This window comes from Struthio camelus, chromosome 5 (assembly GCF_040807025.1).
Source record: "Struthio camelus isolate bStrCam1 chromosome 5, bStrCam1.hap1, whole genome shotgun sequence".
Taxonomy (NCBI): Eukaryota; Metazoa; Chordata; class Aves; order Struthioniformes; family Struthionidae; genus Struthio; species Struthio camelus.
In genome coordinates this window covers 17842606-17863389 of record NC_090946.1, presented here as the reverse complement: position 1 = coordinate 17863389, position 20784 = coordinate 17842606, and the positions used below count along the sequence as shown (strand labels likewise).

Here is a 20784-nt window from a genome sequence, read left to right as displayed (position 1 = left end):
CCTCAGGGCTGCGTTAGCTTACGATGATTGGGCTTTTACTGAGCTCTGCAGAGCTTTTCAAGAGTGCCGAACCCTCGTGCGAGAGAGGTCTCTCTTCCCCAACTCCCACGGTGCGGCCCAGGAAGCAACGCAGCCGTCTCTTGTTAAGCACCTTAAGCTCAGGTGGTCGGGGCTCTTGCAAGCCTGCTGCCCTGGGCAAGGGCCACCCTTTCATTTTGTGTGTGCGTAGGGCCAAACACAAAAGGTCCCCACAGCCCGCCAGGCCTGCTATTGTCAACCGCATAATGGCTGTGATGCGTTTTCAGAGGGTTTGGAAACAGCAGGGGAGTTGCAGGAGAACCGCTGGAGAGCGCTCCTGGCCTGGGGCATCCAGAGCGGCCGAGGGAGAGGCCAACTCAAGACGGGGAAATGCGAAATACTCGGGTCTGCTGGGGGGATTTCTAAGCTTTCCAAGGTCCGAGGGAGGTAAGAAAAAAAACATTAGCTATAATATCAGTCTGGCAACTGAAAAAAATTATAAAAGAATGAGCTTAGGTGAAGTATACATAACCCTTTGCATGACCATGTGTTGGATATACCTAAATGCCTTGTGAGATTACAAGGTCTGACACAACAGATTAATAAAATAAATGTCAGTTTTCTGAGTTTCTCTTGCACTAGCAATTCTCCAAGTGCCACTTGCCATGTATTTTCCTTGATACAGTCAGGAGGAAAACAGCTAATCTGATATGACAAACTCATTGTATTTGAAGCCATTTATGGTTTGAAACGTGTCATATGACTAAACACCCTACTCCTGGTACAATGCACCCCACAGTAAAATTGGACAGAGCTCATCCTTAAATGCCCTGCCAAAACTACTCCTAACAAAGGGCAACAAGAAAACATAATTCAAATGAGGGACATCTGTTCTCTAACGTTTGTAGATAATGACTGGATCAAGTGTCTGCATAAAGGATAATTATTTTCTGCAGATGGTTTGATCTGGTCTTTTAAACATCGTAAAAAATCCCCATCCTAGCCTCTCAGTAAGGTCTGCGGGGTTTTGCTAGCAAGAGACCTTTTTCCTGCCCTCTGCTACATTTTATAAATGCAAAGATAACTAAAACTATGAGCAATTAAAAGACAAAATGTAGGTGTTAAAGAAAAATACTCAATTCGGATGCATACAATATGTATTTTATTTTTATATTACATTGCTGGGTACCAAAATAATTCTCAATGTGAAGTTTTATTACAGGAGAACGGCAAAGTAAAGGACTTAAGCTGTGCAAGATTTCAGAGGGCAGTTCAGTTCCAAAAAACGATGGTGCGATAACAGTTTTTAATACAAAAATAGCTCTGCTGTCTTTCCTCACGACAGAGGGGAATAAAACAACCATTACCGAGTCACGCTCTTGTTAAATCACCCTCGTCATACGCCCTTGCAGTGTATTACTCGCCTAGAGATAACGCAGTTTATTGCAACTGTTGTCTGAGTCAGTCTGACGGCTGGAAACCGAGTTGTCCCTGCTGCACGAGTGGGTGGCGGGGCTGCGGGTCAGTGCCCGTGGGGCGGCAGATGCGGGCCAGCAGGGATGAGAGGCCGCAGGGGCTGCGCTCTGCGGGCTGGGAGCGAACGCCCGGCACGGCGGGGTGGACGAAGCAGCAGGGAGGAAGAGGATGGCTCTCCCCACAACATGCCTCGTCATCCAGGCTTCATCTCCCTTGGGCCAGCAACCTGCAGGCAGCCTGGGGCTGACCTTGCCGCCGGTTTCTCCGGGGGGCATTATTACTCTTTACCACTTTATTGGTTTGCGTTGCAGTATTATGGCCCGAGAGCACCGGTCGCTCGCGAGGTGCGAGCTCATCCTCAAACGCAGCCTCCGAAAAATGGCTCTTCCCTCAGGAAGCTGGCAACCGCAGACAAGAAATCGTTCACAACAAGTCCAAGGAAGTAACTCCCGCTCACTCGTAATGCAAACATTTTTCAGTTCACGTGCGTGTCTGTAATGCAAACGTTTTTTAGCTTGTATGTGTGTCCAAAGTGCGTGATCACAGCAGACCTGCCTCTGTAAACATCTCCCTCCGAGCTGGTGCTCGCCATGGCCGGGTGGGAAACGCGTGAAGAGGCCGCCTTTCTCTGTTGGCGCCCAGCTAGCAGAGTCTTGGGAAATGCTGTAACTGAGTGCTTTGAACGGAGACCATTTATTCTCTTAAAACAATTAGAGTCGCTTACACCTCAAAGGAACATGGGGTCCGGCCGCCTGCGGGGGTGGGCAGCCATCACCGCCCCCGTTTTGGTTGAGTTTACAGACGGTTGGTTATCCCTGCAGCTCGAGGAACTCGGCAATGCGACATGCCTAGAAAAATAAACTATTAAAAAAGTTACTGTCTGCTCCGTCCCGGTTTGCAACGAACACATGACACACAGGAGACCCGTTTTACTTCCTCGGTCCGGCCACCGGCAACGGCGGCGAAGCACCAGCGGCCAACGCTGCGGCGGGTCTGGATCTCAGCAATTAACACAGGTAATTAAATTGCAGGTGAGCGTGGCTGTATTGCGTCGTGAGGGGGCGGCAGCAACCGGGCGGCGCCGCGCCACGGGGCCAAAGCCCTGGGCGGCGGGCGGCGCCAACGGCCGCGCCGACCGTTAACGGCCGCGGGGGGCGCGCCGCGCCCGCACTACATTTCCCAGCGTGCCTTGGGGCGGCCGGAGGTTGGTGGGGAGGAGGATGAGGGGAGGGGCGAGGGCGCGAGGAAGGCGGCGGCTTCCGGGTTGGCGGCGGGCGGGCGGGCGGGGCGGGGCGGGGCGGCGCGAGCGCCGTGTGTTTACTTCCGGCCGCCCCCAGTGCGCGAGTGTCAGGCTCAGGAGCGGACCCGGCGCAGCCGCAGCCGGGCGGCGAGGGCGGAGCGGGGAGGGAGGGGGGGGGTCACTGCCGCCACTGCCACTGCTGCCGGCGGGAGGAGACGGGCCCCAGCCTCGGTACCCGGAGCGGGAGCTGCGGGGAAAGGGGGCCCCCATGAGCAGGCGGTGAGCCGGGACGCGGCGGGACACAGCCATGGACTGGCTCATGGGGTGAGTAGGGCTTCCTTCCCCCCCCCCCCACCCCCCTCCTACTCCGCCGCACTTTCCTTTCCCCTCCGCCCCCTTCCTCCCCGCTTTCGCACGCACACGCGGAGGCACCCGGCGCCTCAGAGAACGGTTCCCGGCTCAGCAGGCTTTCCCTCGCCTGGGGCAGCCTCGCGGCCGGCCCGAGGTGGGCTGAGCCTGGCGGGCGCCAGGTGCGCGCAGCGCCCGGGGGGGACCGTTACGGGCGCGAGCGGGAGCCGTTGGGTTGAGGCGTCGGGGAGGGGGGCGCGAGGCTGAGGGCGCGAGCGGGAGCCGTTGGGTTGAGGCGTCGGGGAGGGGGGCGCGAGGCTGAGGGCGCGAGCGGGAGCCGTTGGGCTGAGGCGGCGAGGGGAGGGGGGCGCGAGGACGGGGCGCGAGCGGGAGCCGTTGGGCTGAGGCGGCGAGGGGAGGGGGGCGCGAGGACGGGGCGCGAGCGGGAGCCGTTGGGCTGAGGCGGCGAGGGGGGGGGTGAGGGTGCCGTTGGGAGCCGTTGGGCTGAGGCGTCGGGCGAGGGGCGCGAGGCTGCAGGCGCGAGTGGGAGCTGTTAGGCTGTGGAGTCGGGAGTGGTGCGAGGACGGGGTGCGAGTGGGAGCCGTTAGGCTGAGGTGTCGGGAGTGCGAGGGTGAGCCGTTAGCCTGAGGTGGGGGGTGCGAGGCTGAGGGAGCTGTTGGGCGCACCTGCGTGAGCGGTACCTCTCAGGGTCTCGGGGGTCCCGGGCGGTCTCCTGAGGTGCTGCCGGATGCAGGCCTGCCTCGGCGGCACTGGGGTGTCTCTCGGCCGGCGTGGGGCTGAGCAGCGCAAGCGGGGAGGGAAGAGTAAATGACTAATCAGTTATTTGCAGTAGAGATGACAACCAGTTGTTGCATCCTGCGGTGACATTAAGAGGAAACGTTAGAAAAAGCTCCTGGGCCACACAGAGGCGAGCTTGTCTGGGTGTAGCCTACTGCGCTTAAGGGGAGGAAGAGGTGTAGAGAACTTGCCTAGTCTCTAGCAGTCACTCTCTGAGAAAGTAACTTTTCTTTCCTTTTTGGATGTAGAAGGGCCAGGCATTACAGGTCTCCATGCATTCCTACTAATCAGAGTGTGGAACTGGTATCTCTGCAGTGTAACTTCCCTTTCATCCTAGAGGCTTGCCAAGGTTTAAATGGTTTTCTGTGGAGAGGAAGACGACCTCGGCGTTTGGCTTTAGCTGCCAAATCAAAGCTGTGCCAGGGGGACTTGGATAGCCTGGGATTAATAGGGCTAATTACATAGAGACAGAGGATAGAAAGCACTTTGCCGGTTTTAGGTTTGAAACTTCAGCAAGAGAGAGGAAGACATAGTTGATAGCAGTGATCTGATATACTGTCAGTATCTGCTAAGGAAGAGAAACTTAGTTGCCTCTTGCATGAGTTGTGCTGGTGACCTGAACTCAGGTGAACTGTGAGTAGTTCAGTTTCAGAACTGGATGGGCAGTAAGCTTATGCTTCAGCAAAAATAGTATTTCAGTGATACTTGCTCACCTTCGTTTGTTTTTTTACAGTAGTTTGATCTTTATCAGGTTGCCTCCTTTTCTAATGTGACATGCTTAGAATATGGAGTAAAAAACTTTTTCATTGCAATTGCCAAATCTAGTGTGTTAAAGATCACTCATGCATGTGTGTTTGTGTGTGTATTGCTATCTGTCTGCAACTGAACTGGTTTGCTGGTGAAAGTATGACCCTTGCCATGTATCTTCACATTAGATGTGACCAAGTCTTGAGGTAGTTGCCAGTACCAGTTATGCTTTACTGTAAGTTTGACTCTTCAGCTCGGGGGCATGAGTGCTGAATATCTGCGGGGTATACACTGATTGTATGCTTTTCTTCCAGCAGCCTAAGCAGTAGAAATAGAATATTTGAGACGAATGAAAGGGTGCGTATGCCATGTACTGAAACACTTGTCTTCTGTAGATTAGAGCTATATTCTACTGTTACATAGTCATAATGAAAATATTAGTGTAAATGACAAGGTTGTTTGGATTTGTTTCCCAACAACTAAGTGTGCAGGTGGTCTGTTGTATTTACTTTGTGAAAGTGAAAGCTTAAGTGTTGGAAAGCTCCATGGTAATTACAAAAATGTCTAACCTAGTAGTTGTGCAAGCCACTTGGATGACTCAAGATGGCTCAGTTACGTAGTTCTACTTATTTTGTGTGGAATATATTGTAAAGCAGAAGAGAAATAGTTTGATTTAGTCAAACTGTCAATACATTAAAATGCCAGCTTTCTTATTAAAGATATTTTAGGCTTTATGAAGTTGCTATGAAAATGTGATATTCATTCTGTGCATGTGTGTGGTTTTTTTTTTAAAAGGGGTGGGTGGATATATCCAAGTGTGGAAAAACTGCCTGCTTTCCCCATTGATCCTGAGTCATTTGTACATTGCTTGCTTGCTCTCAGCTATTTCCTGATATTTGTTGCCTCACCAAACCCAGTCATGTCCTACTGTGTTTTTTCTCCTTTAAAACTTTGGGAGTTCTATTTGTGCAATCTTTTGAGGGGAAAGCAGGAAGGGAAAGCATTGGTATCTTGAAGGTTAAAGGGAAAGAAGGCCTGACAGACCCTTTCTCATCTGTCCAACTTATTGCTGTTGTTAGCAACAATGCATCTAAAAGAAAATGTTGTTCTTGCTATTTGTTGGGAAAAACTGAGGCTGTTTGTCACAGCAGAGTTTTGGGTGATTGGTGTGCAGCCTCTCTTTCAGTGACAGCTTTCAACTGCTGCAGTCTCCTAGGTGGGAGGGGAGGTGCCACAGAAAAATCTGCAGAATTAGGCAGAAAAACAGGTCACTTTCAGAAATTTATCAGATCTTGTGTCAATTTCTTCTGGGTGACAAACTATATTAGTCTGCTGCTTAGTGTTGTCACTTTTGAATGAGTGTTGCCACTAATAAAAAGTACTTATTTAAGTACTTTCTGATTCCTATCTGTTTTGGTATTGTATTTCTTGTGTTATCAGTAATACTTTCCTAATGTTCTGGTATGGGAAAATATCTTGTTTTTTAACTTTGTATTACTGAGAAATTAACTTTGAAGTGCAAGTGAGTTAAATTAGGCAGCAGTAATAGTCACTTCTGTTCTAGATCTTTACTCTTCAAGCACATGGCATATTTATCCTACAGAAGGTTTAGAGTGAGGTCTGCTTTGTTCCTTGATGGTCCTCCCCTTTACTTGTGTTCTGGGAAAGTGGGGGAAGGGTAAGTTCTAATCATACCACAAAGAGCAGCAGCCGTGTATATAGAGTGTCTCTGATTGCCTCAGAATGCTTTACATATAAAAATGGAAGCTGAAGCTTATAAACAATAATGACTCTATTGGGGATTAGGCAAACAGCTATAGGTTTGCATGATCACACAGCAAACCTTCTGTAAGGTGCTACCTTCTGTTCTGTCAAGTGCTTCAACATCCAGCAAAGTCCTAGGGAAGAGAGGTGAACAAAATGAGCTATTGGCATGTTACAGTCAAACCTCAGTTTAGCACCGAAGTCAACTCAGTCTTTTGTGATTGGTTATTATCTTTTACCCTTCTACTAAATAGCTGCCTTACCATGAATATTGGTGAAAGCTTAATGTCTCTTCAGTGTAGAAAGAGGTGGTGTACACGTGTGTCTTAGAAAAGAGCAATTAAGTTGTGTGATGTCTTGGGCTTCTCTGCATTAAAAAAATGACCATTTTGAGAATTTTATTATACACAGAAAATATTTTCAGCATCTCTTTGGTAGAGATCAGTGTTGCTTAATAGCTTTGTTCAGTGGGATCTACATTACATGCTTGGAAAGAGATTCCAAATTTTTGTGTTACAAATAGGATTGACCGGCTCTTGAAATTCAAAGTAGTAACAAAGGTGGGCATTGTTCCTTCTGTTATGAAACTTACTTTTTGATTTGATTTAAAATTTATACTTAAAAAGGAATAACACTTATTAAATGTACCAGTAAACCAGACATGGTGTCGATTATTTTTAATCCCAGCTGTGATATCTGATGCTGCTACACTTTTTTGTGTATCAAAGAAGAATTATGTACTGTAGTTTTTTGTTTTGTTTTGCAAATTGTTATATAAACAGAGGAGAGGGAGAGAAACTATTTTATCAACAGTTACCTGTTATGCACAAGATACTACTTTGGGCTACATCTCTACTGTAAACTCTGTAGATGTAGGACTATACTGATTGGAACTATGAAAACTGTAACAGTTTAACATAGTTGTGATGGCAGAGCACCTCTGTGTGTAGATGCATCTTACAGTGGCAAAAGAACTGCTTTTGCAGGAATGAGCTGGAGAGCTTTGTATAGGCTACTGACAAAGCCTTCAGCATATACAGACTAGCCCTGTAAAAAGGGGCTCTTGGCGAAGAAAATGGGGGGGAAAGAATTTTTTTTTTCCTTTGCAAGGTAGCTTCTATGTCAGTAAACTAATAGCATTCCCTCTCATTTCTTATTTGTGTATCTCTGAGACGAGAAAAACTGTGCATCCTTGAAGACAGTGAAGTGCTGCCTATAAACTCTTCTGTGAAGATTATTTGCTGCTGAACGCACATCAGCATACCCTCTGCATCAGGACTGTGATATTCCAGGATCGGCATAAGTATCTCGAGTGTTTGTGAGCTACAGTGTCCAGTCCTTCCCCAGGCAGTTTTTGTACCAGTAAAATGTTAGTGCCTTCATCCGTGTGCTTTGGTTCCATTGCAGTACTCAAGACTCCTATTCGAAGAGAAAACTGCAGCACCTAGGATCTTATTAAAATAAATTTTTCAGATGCAGAACTCTTACTGTGTAATAAAACTCCTTTCAATAAAATATTTCATTTGGACAGCAGGATGTCCAGCTCTTAGGGGGGAGGGGGGGAATATGATACTAAGAAAATAAATATAAATAAATACTGTCATAGCATCCACTGCTCAATTATCTCTTCTTTCATATGTTGCTCTGGTGACTTGGGAAAGAGGGCTTAAAGATGATTGAAGGCTATCCTTTTCTCATTTCCTGGCTAAGCTCCCTCCAGATTTTCAGCCTTAAGGATTGTTAGAAAAGCAGTGGTCTAGAAAGAGCAGAAAACTATGGATGGAAGAAGAAAGGAGTAAACCTCTGTTTTGATTATTTGTTCTTGAAGACAGCACAGAGAGGTTCTGTCTACTTAGATGCTCTGATGGCTACTGACAATAAAAGAAAAGCCCTCATCCTTACAGATATTTTCAGGCTAGATGAAACAAGTGGATGCGGCTATGAACTGACATGTAATCCACTATAACAACTTTCACACTTTCACATTTATTTTGTAATTTCAGTTAATTCAATGGAAGCACTGCCCATAATGAGCTGCCTTGCATGATTTTTTATCTGACCAGGGCAGGTAGTTGGAAAGTGTGCTATGTGGAGACAGTACGATAGCTGTGCAAATGCAGTCTTCTAGACTACATGTACATGTCATGCTGATTCCTTTTTTTTTTTTTTTTTTTACAAACAGCACAGACCTTCTTCTGTAGTAGTGATTAGGATTGCACACTGGTAAATTTGTCTAGTGCAGAAGTCAGTTCTATCATGTGTTATTTCCTCCAGTTATAAATGTTTAGGGCTTAAAATGAAACTAACAGTTTATCCACCCTTTTGGATATAGGATTTTGCCACTTTATCTCAACAATGATTTTGAAAGATAGAAGAAAAGTTACGTAGATACTTCCATAAATGCAGTAGGGGGGAGAGAGAGCAAAACAGCAGTATCTTTGAGAAACTTCCTCATAAGGTCTTAAGACCCTGTCCACTTCAGGATATACTATGGTGGAGTACGAGTAATATTGTTGCACAGAGAAGTCCTAGCTGAGCTAGTACATGATGTGAACAACTAGGGCAAGGGACCAGAGGTGAAAAATGACACAAGGTGAAACATTCGTAACTATCATTCTAGTACTGAGTCAGTAAACATCCAGTATGCTAATTTACAGCTGTTAGACTACATCTTTGTTGCTTTTGAAGAGGCTGCATTAATTGAAAGGAATACATCTTGTAGTGGGAATAGTGAGGAAACCATGCAGCGTGCTTTGCTATCCGCTTGGCTGCCACACAAAGCAGTTGAACCAAGCTGATGGTAAGAGTACTCTCGTCTATGCCTACCTGTTAGAGGTAGGTAGCTAATGATTTTCATTCTGGGTATTGCTTGAAGCTTCCTGATTGTAGCATATGTTTTTGTGAAGAGGAAGAAAGGAAGAGCATTGGAAGTTCTTCAGCTGCTGTGACCATAAGGAATGGTTTCCCTCTTCTTTCCTTCAGTTCCTTTCAGTGAAGAGTCTCCTGCCTTTATAAGGCAATTTTCCCCTAGAAACTCTGCTTCAGCCTCTCACCTTTCACAGCTGCCCAGGCTATATTCATGCTGTTTTTTTAACTGACCTCACAACAGGTGTTTCGCTTGCATTACTTTTCATACAAACTCTTGGCTTCATTGTCCAGTCTTCCTACTTTGAGAGAGCTGAAAATAACTTGGAACCGGTAGAACAGATATGTCCAGTCCTGCTGGGTAGAAAGTGTTCACATATTCCTTATTTATTCCTATTTTTGTGTGTAATGTTACCTATGGCCTTCCAGGTTTTTCATCCCCAGGTAAATCTAGGTCTGTCTGTGAGTTTCTTGCACTCAGTTCACTACCTAAAATTGAGATTTCAGTATCATTTCATATGCTTTTGTTAAATATGAGCCTTGCCTCTGTTAAACCAGAGGTTACCTGTGAACTGTTGTACTAGTTGCTTTAACAGCTAAAGGAATATCTCCATTAAATATTAACCTGTATATGCATTAGTATAGTAGCAGAAAGGTACTGTTTGATAGACTTGGAAACTCATGTTGTGTAGTTGTAGAAATGGAGTCAGGATTTGCTGAGCCATTTAAACTCTTTAAACCACCTGCTGTTCCCTTATGTCTCTGGTTCTGAGCGGGCTCTGATATATTACTGAAAGTCATTATTACTTTTCTGCCGTAATGGAAAGCAATGCAAAAAGTAACAGTAGAGCCTTGTGCCCTGTAGTGTCTTGATTATTGATTTCTTGCATTTGTTGGAGAAAATGCTGAAGATAGTCCTGTGTTTTGAAATCTGCAGTATTTTAGCAAACCACAGAAATTATATTAGTTAGGCAGTTACTTGTCTTCGGTTAATATAATGTGTGTGAATAGCAGTTTGCTTTATGAGCTCATTCTTTTTCCAACAAGGATTTTATTTAGGGGCGATAAGAACAGATCAATCCCAAAGTTCCTGACAATGAACTCTTACTTTCCTTCAGAAAAGAACATTTGAAAGGGTAGTAATACTCTCTTTTTTTTTTTTCCTCACCTCTATCTGCAAGTTACCATGTCCTCCTTTGTGCTGGCATCAGTGTTCATGAAGGCTGATGGGTCAAGATGCTTATCTGACTAAAAAATTATCTTTTTTTTAAAACTCCTTTTTTCCTTTCCTAAGATTAGTTTTCAGCTAAATGTGTTCCTGAGGCCTGTTTGTGTAGCCGCATCAGTAATGCTAATAGTAATACAGAGCTGGTGAGACTATAAAGCTTAGGGAAGAACAGGGATGCTCTTCTTGGTGGCAGCGAAGACTTAAATCAGTTGAATGTAATTATGAAGTCATGTGATTATTCATGATGAATAATTAGTGGTTTTCTTATCATGTGTCCTGCATGGGCCGTTTGGAAGAACGGCAGAACATCTGAAAATATGAGATACTGTGACTGGGCCAGTGTCTTGAAGCAGGTAATAAAGAATGGCCTCAAACCACCATCAGACTTACTGTCCTACTTTGTTAAATCAGTTTATGGCAGAACTATAAATATACTGATAGTAAACTGGATATTTATGAATAATTCAGAATTTATAATTTGTTCTAAATCAAGTTTCATATACCTTGGAAAACTACTGACTGTCTTGTGTCAGGAATGTAGGTGGATTTTTGGGTGCCTGGCTGAATCCAGCAGTCTGCTTCAAGACAATTTTCAGGAAGCTCAGTTCATGCTTGATGGCCTATATAGCTTTGCCATATTTAACTGGCAGTTTCCATCTGTTGTGTCTACTGGATATGGGCCCAGAGCAAGCATACTTGAAAGAGGAAAAAATTAATAAGAATCTGCAATTTTTAGATAGTTGTGTATACAAGTTTGAACTTGGTATTGTCAAATCTGCATATTCTGCAATCACTGCTGACCTAATGAAGAACTTTAATGTGGGTCTCTGCTGGTGGAATGCTGTTGAAGTAATGTTTGTGCATCATTTTTTAACCCGTGTTTAGCCTTCTAAAATCAATGATAAGGCTGTGAAACTTATTTACTGGATTCAGTTTTTAAATGCCCTCATTAGCAATTTTTCCACCTATCTTATTCTGCAATAAAAAAGGAATTTAGACTGTGTCGTTAACTTACTAAGCTTTGTAATGAATGTATGTGATTTCTTGGCAACTATGCATTGTTTATAGTATTATTGGAGACTATTATATCAGTGAGCCAGGAGATCTCTACTTAAGGAAGAATTGTGGCATCATGACTTTGCTGAAAACTGTTCCAGCACTTCAAGCACAGTCGCATTCCAGAAGTCTCACTGCTCATGAGCCTATGTGCAATAATTTTGAATAATTTAATTTTGGAATTAATCAGACTGAGTATAATTGTAAGTGGTTGAACAATAGTACAATAATGTTAGCGTTTGGTGAAAGAATGGCAGTTTTGTTTGAAGTTTAGTTTCCTTTCCTTCTGCCAGCCAAGAGAAACTGTTCTGGAGACAGGTTCTTCACACAGTCCACAAAGCTCTGTTTTTGACTGTGGAAAAAGAGGGACTTCTTGAACATTGAAAACACACATACACGATCAGAATTTAGATACAACTTGTCAAGCCCCTGAAGAAAGTCAGAAATTAAACTGGAATCAGGACAGGAAGGCCTGTCATAGATCAAATTCCTCCTTATTCTGTAATCTTCAAAGAAGAACTCCATTAAGCGAAAATGTACACGTGAAGAAAACTGTATTCTTCAACAAGCATCTTCTGTGCTTTGTTGGTGTTTATGGCAAAGTCCAAGTGATCCAGGCCCCCTTAACTTGAACTCTTCAGAATATATTTGCTTGTGGTTTTTTTCACTGTTTGTAAAAAAGCGTTCATTGAATATTGTTGGTGTTCATTGACTGAGTCACTCCTGTGCCTTCTCTACACTGAAATATGCAAATAATTGTGACTTTTACCTGAGAAGTATTTCATGGTAGTTACACACAAAGCACAGCATTTGTGTGTAAGGTTGTGTAGGTGACCTTGAGGGTATTTTTCCCTGTGATACTTCATTTCACAACCTTAATATTCCTTCAGCATAAAATTTCCCAATTTTTAGAACTTCTTTTTTTTTTTTTAATGAATGCTTCATAAAACATAGCTGTTCGAGAAAGGCTTTTTTTCAGAGAACATATGTTAATAGGTTATGCAAAACTGGATAGAGTTGTTTTTTTACAAGGTGTTTTGTGTCTACTGTGTGGATGAGACTCCCTGGGCTTAGGTTACAGGGTTTACTCTGTGGTTTGGTTTCAAGTTTGTGTCAAGTGTGATAAATGATAAATAGCTTTCATTTCAGTTAGTCTTTTCTCTGATGATATGCAGGTGGTGCTGGAACTCCAGTCTGTGACCTTCATGATTGTCATGTCTAATAAAGTATTAGCGTGTGACTGCTTGCAATCGGATGTAAGAAGGAACAAGTTTGTAGTGAGGGCTAGTAACTTTTCTTAGACCAACAGATGTACTTGAGGGAGGAAGAAAAAGCTTCCGGGCTTACTTGTATCTCTTGTTTATGTTAATAAACTGTCTTGAACAAAACTATCTTAATACTACTATTCCAATGTCAGTTGGATAAACCTTGCCTGCTGATTTGGCAGTGGGCTGGTTATCTTTTTTAAGGAGCTGACCAGCCTACATTCAGAAAGTCACAGGTGGGCCCCAGTCTTGTGATTACCAAAGTTATCTGAATCTGTTCTAGGAAAGGAAGGAGATTAGCAGTTGGCGTGTTTATTAGTTCTGGTTTGAGTATACAGATCCTCAAGTATACCTTATCCCATCAATTTTTTTTTTCTTTTGTTCCTTGAACCAAACTTTCTTAGTTTATTTGTAATTTCTGGTTGATGTGCGTGTGCATGATGTGCTAACCTGCAGTTTTGGCAAAGCGTATTTATTAGTCTCATCTGTGTCTCCTTTTTGTTGTAGCCAGAAAGTGCTATTTTTTTTTGACTTAGCAACAGGCTGATTTTTGAGGTTTAGAAAACGTCTGACTGGTGACAGCTGAACAGAGAAAATAGTGAGGGGGATGCTTCAGCCTAATGACTATTGCTGATTTTTTTTTTTTTCCAACTGTAGTCTTAGCTCTTGGGCATCCAGCAGAACCGCTACCTTACTTTTGCTGTTGGATTTTCAGACATTAATGAACCTTAATATTTTCTGCACGGTATTCCTCTTCTGGATGAACATCTCACAGTGGTTGCTCCTGTTCTGCCCCTTCCTCATTGGATTATTGTAGTGCTGTTTGTTGTGAAAAATTTTGAAGGCTACCCTGAAATTTCAGTTATTTCCAATGTATTTATTAATGTTTCTTGTTAGGCATATGATAGGTTTTTACCATGTGGTCTAGCACAGCACTTGTTTTCACTTTGAGTTCTGGGTGCTATTCAAAGCGATTTGTGTTCTAGTAACCCCAGAGCATCTGTAATGAGGCTGTCTGTGTTGCCCCACCCTGCTGAATGTGGCAGTTGTACTTGCCCGAGACTCGCTTGAGCTGGTGATGTAGAGCACTGTGAAAATCGTTCTTTGAAAGGGGAGATTCTGTGTTAATGTTCGTCCTGCACAGCTTGGTATTTAGCTGCAAGTTTATAGGCTGATTTACTGTTGAGAAGGGTGACCTTCCAGTTTTCATACAGTACTCTATGGTGTTTAAAAGTGTAAGTGTCTTCCAGGCTTGCGTTTCAGACAGGACGTGCCCAACCGTCCGCTAAAATATAGGCAACTATTTGAGTAAGTGGTGTAACTTTCCAGGTAGGCAAAATATTACTGACATGTTAACAGAGTTGCTTTTTCTCGTTAATAGAATCAGTGCTGTGTTTTTAATTCAAATTACCTTGATTTCAGGTGGAGTGAAAACTTACTAGGCTAACTGCTCAGGAATACTTGAAATTAGTCATCCTGTTAATGGAGAAATTATTTTCTGCAGTTCATGAAACACAAGCATGGATAACTACTAACTTGCAGGACAAAATCGCCAAATGCTTTTCAGTAGGAAATACAGGTGATCCCTTTTCCAAATAGATAGAACAGTAAAAAATCCTGCTAGATTTATGAAATTGACATGTTTAAACATTCCATTCTGAAAAATGGGCTCTTTTTCTATTTTCCAGTTGGAAACATTTTCTTGAAAAGGTGGTGTCTTGAAAAGGTGGTTGAAAAGATGGTCTCATTTTAAGACATTGGTTCTACTTGTGTAGCGTGTGTCAGCTGTCCTGAGTGTTTCTGAGCCAAACAACAAATGTGAAATAAAAGGGTGTTAAATGTGTCTGTGGGCATCACAAATTAAGCTTAAAGCAAATGTTTCTTAACTTATGAATGACAACTTCCATGAAGTTTTTAATGTAGTTTAACAAGTACAACTCAAATTCACTCTTTTAACTTGATTTAGTTTCCTGTATAGGAAAGTCCTTGCACAATCTCAAACAAGAAAAGAAAAATTTTGGCAACAAACCTGAGAATACGCGAGGTATATCCGAAGTTTGATGGTACTCAGTGTTAAGAACATCGTTTGCCATTATAGTCAGCAGATATAATCTGAGCAACTAGGAAGCAAATATAGGAAGAAGGAAAGTGCTTATACACATAAGAATACTGCTAACAGACATCATCATCCTTTCTCTGCAGGGCATAAGAGAGGAATTATAATTATTTTCCATTGCTACTAAGACCTCAGTAATTTTATAAAATATTGCAAGTGCCTAGTAGTATCTTATGTAGAATCATTATCTGTAATTGAACTGTAGCTATCAAAATACATACGCAAAGAACATGGATCCTGAGATTTCCAGTATGGGCTTGAACCACTGATCTAAAGGAGTAATGTATCGTTCATCCAGATAAATGTCTTTGGCACGATTAGGCATATGTGCACATTTTGCCAGTGGGCAGCTGCAACTTGCTACACGTATATCTCAGTATGCTGCTGTGTTGGTGTGTCTGTTGTGACTTTAGCAGCCTGTGGCTGTGAACATTATTGGCTGCCCTTTAATCCCTAGACCAATAGTTCTTGTCCTAATGTTTGTAGATAGCGTGTTCTTCTAATTGTGGACTTAGCACACTTTTATTAAAAAGAAGTGAATGTGGTTTGGATCTGGCATTTTATAGACTAAAGTTCTAGTCCTAGCTGTGCCAGAAATGAATGCGTGCAATTCATTGACATCACAAGTCAGACCGTAAGATACTGCTCAGTCTCAAGGGAAAAAAGTGAAACACAAATGTCTTTTAACTGATGTGAGATTTGAACTTGAGGGCATCTAAACTAGCAGCTCAGTACACACTTTGTAGATTATACAGTGCCTGAGTGGGAAAGGATCTTTTTCTGAGCTTGATTTGATAGTGTGATGGAAAAGAAAATGTGATTGGGCTGAAACGTGCAACAACGTCATTCAAAACTGTGTACTCTGCCTTTGAAAACTAACTTTAATAACTGGTTCATATTTACTCTGTTTATTATGTTGATCAAGTGCTTTAGAAGTCAAACTACACATCTGTTAAATGAGCTATGGAAAAGTACATGAGGCTTAGAGAAGGTCAAAGGCTGTTGTAATGGGAGAACCAGACTACACATGCAAACCAAATCCGCCTAGAGCTTTTCATTGCTAGCAAAGTGAAGATGCATTTCTTTTTCCCTCTTCCTCTTTATTCTGATCTCCACTGTCCTAAAACTTTGACCTAAATTTGACCTGTTTCGCTGGCCAAACAATAAAGCAAATATATTCTGTTTTAGCTAAAATAAGAGGATATAATATATCCTTGTTCTGGTATGTTTTGGATGCAACATATAGCATCATTAAAAAAGGATGTTGCCAACATAAAGGTTTCTCAGTCTACTGAATTTGACTAGCCCTTTATCCTTTTGCTAGTATATACCCAAGTATATGCACATTTTATATGCAAAAAATGAGACAGGGCCAAACAGCTTTGGGGACAACTAATTCAAATCAGATTCGTGTTCTGACGCAAAGTAATAATGTGGCTGATTGCAGGAACTATCCCTGTAGCTTTTTTCTCTAGGATCCCTGGAGGCTGATGAAGTGGGCAGAGCACACAGGACATGAAGCAAAACTATTGTAAGATAAAACCGTCCAAAAAGCAGTCTAGTGTACAAGGAAGACAGTGGTTATAACACTGGCATGGGCTATTCATTAACTGGGGGTTGCTAAAACAAATATTATTCTAAAGTCACAGCTACCAACATGGAACTGCGTTACTTACTTTTTAAATCTCATCTTGGATTTGCTTCTCTGTGCCATGTTACTGGAGTCTAGTAGCAAAATGACAATGGGACTGTCACAGCAGGCACTGTCTCAGACCTCTAAAGAAAGAATGATTTCTCTAATATGGTCTTGTCACAAAATCAAGTCCAGAAGAACTTCAGATTAATGAGGTTTTAAATAAATACTTGTTCTGCTTCATCATATGAAAGAACAACAGCAAGTTCAAAGGTGGAGGGCAAACGAAGGCAAAAGTGGGTTTACAAGGCAGTTGACTCACCAGCATACTTTTACAATAACAAAAAACTTTGGCATCTTGCATAACAATAGAAGGTCGGAATACTAATAAACGGGAAGAAATTTTGCATACAGGACATAGTTAAGCCGTAGAGTTTAAGTTTTATGGTGTCAATAAGGCAAATAACATAATTCTGTAAAGATTAGCCACATTAGCCAGCGTATCAGCAGTTGTAGTAGCTAGGGAAGTATTGGTTTTTGGTCAGTGTGTCAAAGCCAAACAGCCAGAGCCAGGAAGGAATTTCCCCTGGGATACGTTGTTCAACAATTAACTGCCTTTACAGAGATTTATGATGCCTTTTGAATCACTCCAGTGTTGGTGACTGTCAGAAATAGAATATTAGGCTTGGTAGGCTGTTATTTTGCATTATGCATGGTCCTGTGATATATATAGATGTAGCTATCCATTACTTAGTGAAATAACAGCACACTAAAGATTTATCTTTTCTTCCGTTTGCAAATAGCTCTTCTTCTAGCATAGTGAAAGTTGACATAATTCATCAAAATCTGATTGTTAAAAAGGGACAAAAATAAAGGTTCTTTTTTAGTAACTTTTGTAACAGTAATTTCCAATACCTGTTCCTTTTAAAGAAACACTAAATGGTGATTTGATTCAAAAGTTTCAAAAACTTTAAGAAAGTACTCATTGAACGTTCCTACGCCTGATTTTGAAGTCAGTGCTATCTATGCATTTACGCCTCCATGATGTCTCTTACAGAAAGATTATTGATACCTCTTCTTCCTTATTTTAAAGTCATGCTTTTTAGGCAAAGGTGAACTTTGTCAAATTCGCTTTGTTTGAAGTCAGCTGTCTTGTTAGCGTATTTCATCCTTGCCTTCTTTTAGAGGCCCTGAATTACAGCATCTGGTTCCTAAGGATGCTGAAAGCACTCTGTTTCTGATATTTACTGTTCCCTGTTGTTGAAATGTCACCTTTGGGACCCTGGCTGTCATTGGATATGTTAATCCTTCTAGTGACTTTTAATGATATGGATAATGTGATGTTAATGAGGGAAAGTACAAAATTTGCTCTTGTGGGAGAGGATTATTTGAAATTCCATGGAATGAAAAGTATCCCAGGATGTTAATATTTAATCACTGTGATGCACTTTCTTTGGTGCTAGCTTTCTAGAAGTGAACATATAGTAGACGTTTTCTTCCCTCCTCAGAAAGAAGCAAGAATTAAGATTGAATCTATTGTTACATTGGCAAGAATAGAATCTAAATTTGGAAACAAGACCATGTGGTTATACGTAAGAGTTATTATTGATCTGCCATTGTCTTCCAGTCTGTAGTTGCTTGCTTTTTTATTAAAGCTACTTTTTAAAAGCAAATAATCTATCTGGATCACAAATGTATTTTGAGAGATGCCAAATGGTATGTTGACCTTGGTCTTCCCTGCTTGAAGTGGTAGTGTTTTTAGAGCAGTTTATATACGTAAAACTTTCATGTTCCTTATGGGTGTTCTAAGCTGAAGCTTCTGAAGTTTCAATAAACTTTCATCTGAAGAACTGGTTTCAGTTTATGGGGTTTTTTTTGTCATTTTTATAACTTTATTTAAAAATTATTTTAATGTTTAAACACTAGTTGCTTATTATAATGCTTCATTAGAAATTACTCTATCATTTGGAAAAATGGAACAAAAAGATCATGGATCGAAGGTACTTTTCTTAAATATAATTGTCGTGTAGAATAATTTAAATGCTGAAGTGAATTTTCTTTCCCCAAAAGAGCCAAGGTGGAGAATCCTTGGTGGAAAAGAATTTGATCGCTCTATTTTTTCTTTTTTTTTTCCCCCTCTCATTCAATGCATGTTTTATTTGTTTTTTGCATATGCGCAGGAGAAACACATCAGCATGTGGTCTAAATACACTTTGCATTTTTAAAGTTTTATAGTTAGTAACTAAGGCTAGCTTAATAATCCCAGCTTTATTTCGTTCTTTTGTTAATACAGAAGAAATGTCTTGTTTAGGAGACATGTAAATAACATCTAATTGGGTAGATAAACAAAATACAATTCTGTTGGCTAATGCAAAGAATAATACATAAAAAAAGCCAATTCAAACAGCTGATCAGTTGAATGGTACCTCTCATTTGGTGGTATCATACTGAGAATAAATCAAGTTTGTTTAGTGACTGGAAATGAGTTTCTTGTATTCCTTGGAGCTGTTTTCACTCCATACTTCTTAAAACCCACCACTTTTCTCTGGCTTCATTGGTATATTTAATGTTTTAAATCATATTGATATAAAATCATTGTATACACATTAGTGTCTGTGCAGGTTTTCTGAGAAATTTGCACCGGATTAGCTAACTTAGTTCCAAATGTATAAATATAAAATAAGACAGCATACAGTATTTTAGTCTCATACCTCAACTCTTTTCTATGAGATCTCTTTTACTAATAAATACATCAGAACTTGAGTGGTTCAGGTATTATATTTTCAAGAATCTCCTGGAGAAGGTTAAGTGCTTTATTCTACCATTTGATTTGTCAAAAGGATGATCACATCATATGCAATAGGAGTAAATGAGGCTGTAGCAGCTCTTATGAGCCTTAATTATGAAAAGCTGCAGAGATTTTGTAAATGCTGTGTCACCTTTCATCCTTTCTCTTTGAGCAAATATAACTTTTATCAAAGCAGGTCAATGAAGAAGTTGATGATAAATTTGGATAATTTTGAAAATAGCTCACATACGCGAGTGGAAGAGGAAGAAAGGAAAGTTAAAAACATGGCGAGTACTTTCTCAAATGCGTTGTGGCAGCAACGTGTTTGTAACGTCCAGTATAGACTTTCATGTGATACATCTTGCCAAAAGAAAAATTATATTATCTAGCTTTCTAGCATGGCTGTTTCAGGGCAAGGCATACACTTTTTACTAGGAGAGGACTATTGCTCTCTGTTGCTTCAATTTCTCCCTTCAGTAGGTTTACTGAGAACAGTGTTTTTCTGACTGTACATTGCAAAATTGAAAGACCTAAACTGATACATGCATGAACTATGAACCTTTCTGTAAATTGGTTGTCTTAAAAAAAAATAAAATAAAATAATGACATCAATATTTTGTATTGATCCGTGTTAGACTATAGCTGTGTGTGTTCTCAGTGTTTTGGATGCTGCAGTAAATAATTTTTGTGTGTTTAGAACTTGGAATGTTTGTAAATGTGTCATAGTAGCCTGGTTCTCATTACTGTTTACTTCGGTTCTCATTACTGTACCTACGAGGGAAATATTTTTAACCCAGGATCTGACAAGTGAATACAAATTTGTTTCTGTGTATCTCATTGTCATAGCTTCTTTGTCATAGCTTGATATTATGAGAACAAAGAAAGCTAGGGACCCTAGTGAGAATGTTAGAGGGGGATTAACAGAGCCTTGTAGCTATGGAGTTAAGCTGGGGTTCTGTTTTCACTGCCGATGACATCTTGATTTATGCATACTGGGGATGTTTTTAAACACAGAAGCAATAGGAAAGAAGACAGTCAGCTTCTAGCCTGTGTTTCCTGCAGGGCTTCTTGGCTATGCCTTCCGGTTAGACAACAGCATTTGGGAGCATAATCTTGTCATTCCCTCCATTTATTGCTGTTTATTTGTTTTGCCAGTTATGTAAAGCTTCAGGCTTGAATCTGTTCTCCCCTTTCCCAAATCTTCCTCGAAGACATAAGTTGGGAATATGCATTCAAAAAATCTCTTGTACGCATCCTGTTTGCAAATTGTGTTATTTCCTTCAGTCTTGCACTCCTACTGAGAATATGCCTTGAAGGATGTCTTATGCTTGCATCTGATAGAGTTGGTGAATGCTAAGGATAGAGGTGCATGTGTTCATGAATGGCATGTGAGTATAGCAGCTAGCAAGATTATTTCAACTAGTGTGTGAATCTGTAGCTTT

General features: G+C 41.5%; 1 protein-coding gene across 1 annotated transcript in view; it reads left to right on the top strand.

Annotated features, from left to right (window-relative positions):
- Positions 1–2823: 2823 nt before the first annotated feature.
- The window catches only part of MOB2 (MOB kinase activator 2), a 117521-nt gene continuing 99560 nt past the window's right edge, over positions 2824–20784 (top strand). The window contains exon 1 of the mRNA XM_068944770.1: positions 2824–3058. Coding sequence (XP_068800871.1) covers positions 3042–3058 — 17 coding nt within the window. The 5' untranslated portion in view covers positions 2824–3041. The remainder of the gene's footprint in view (positions 3059–20784) is intronic.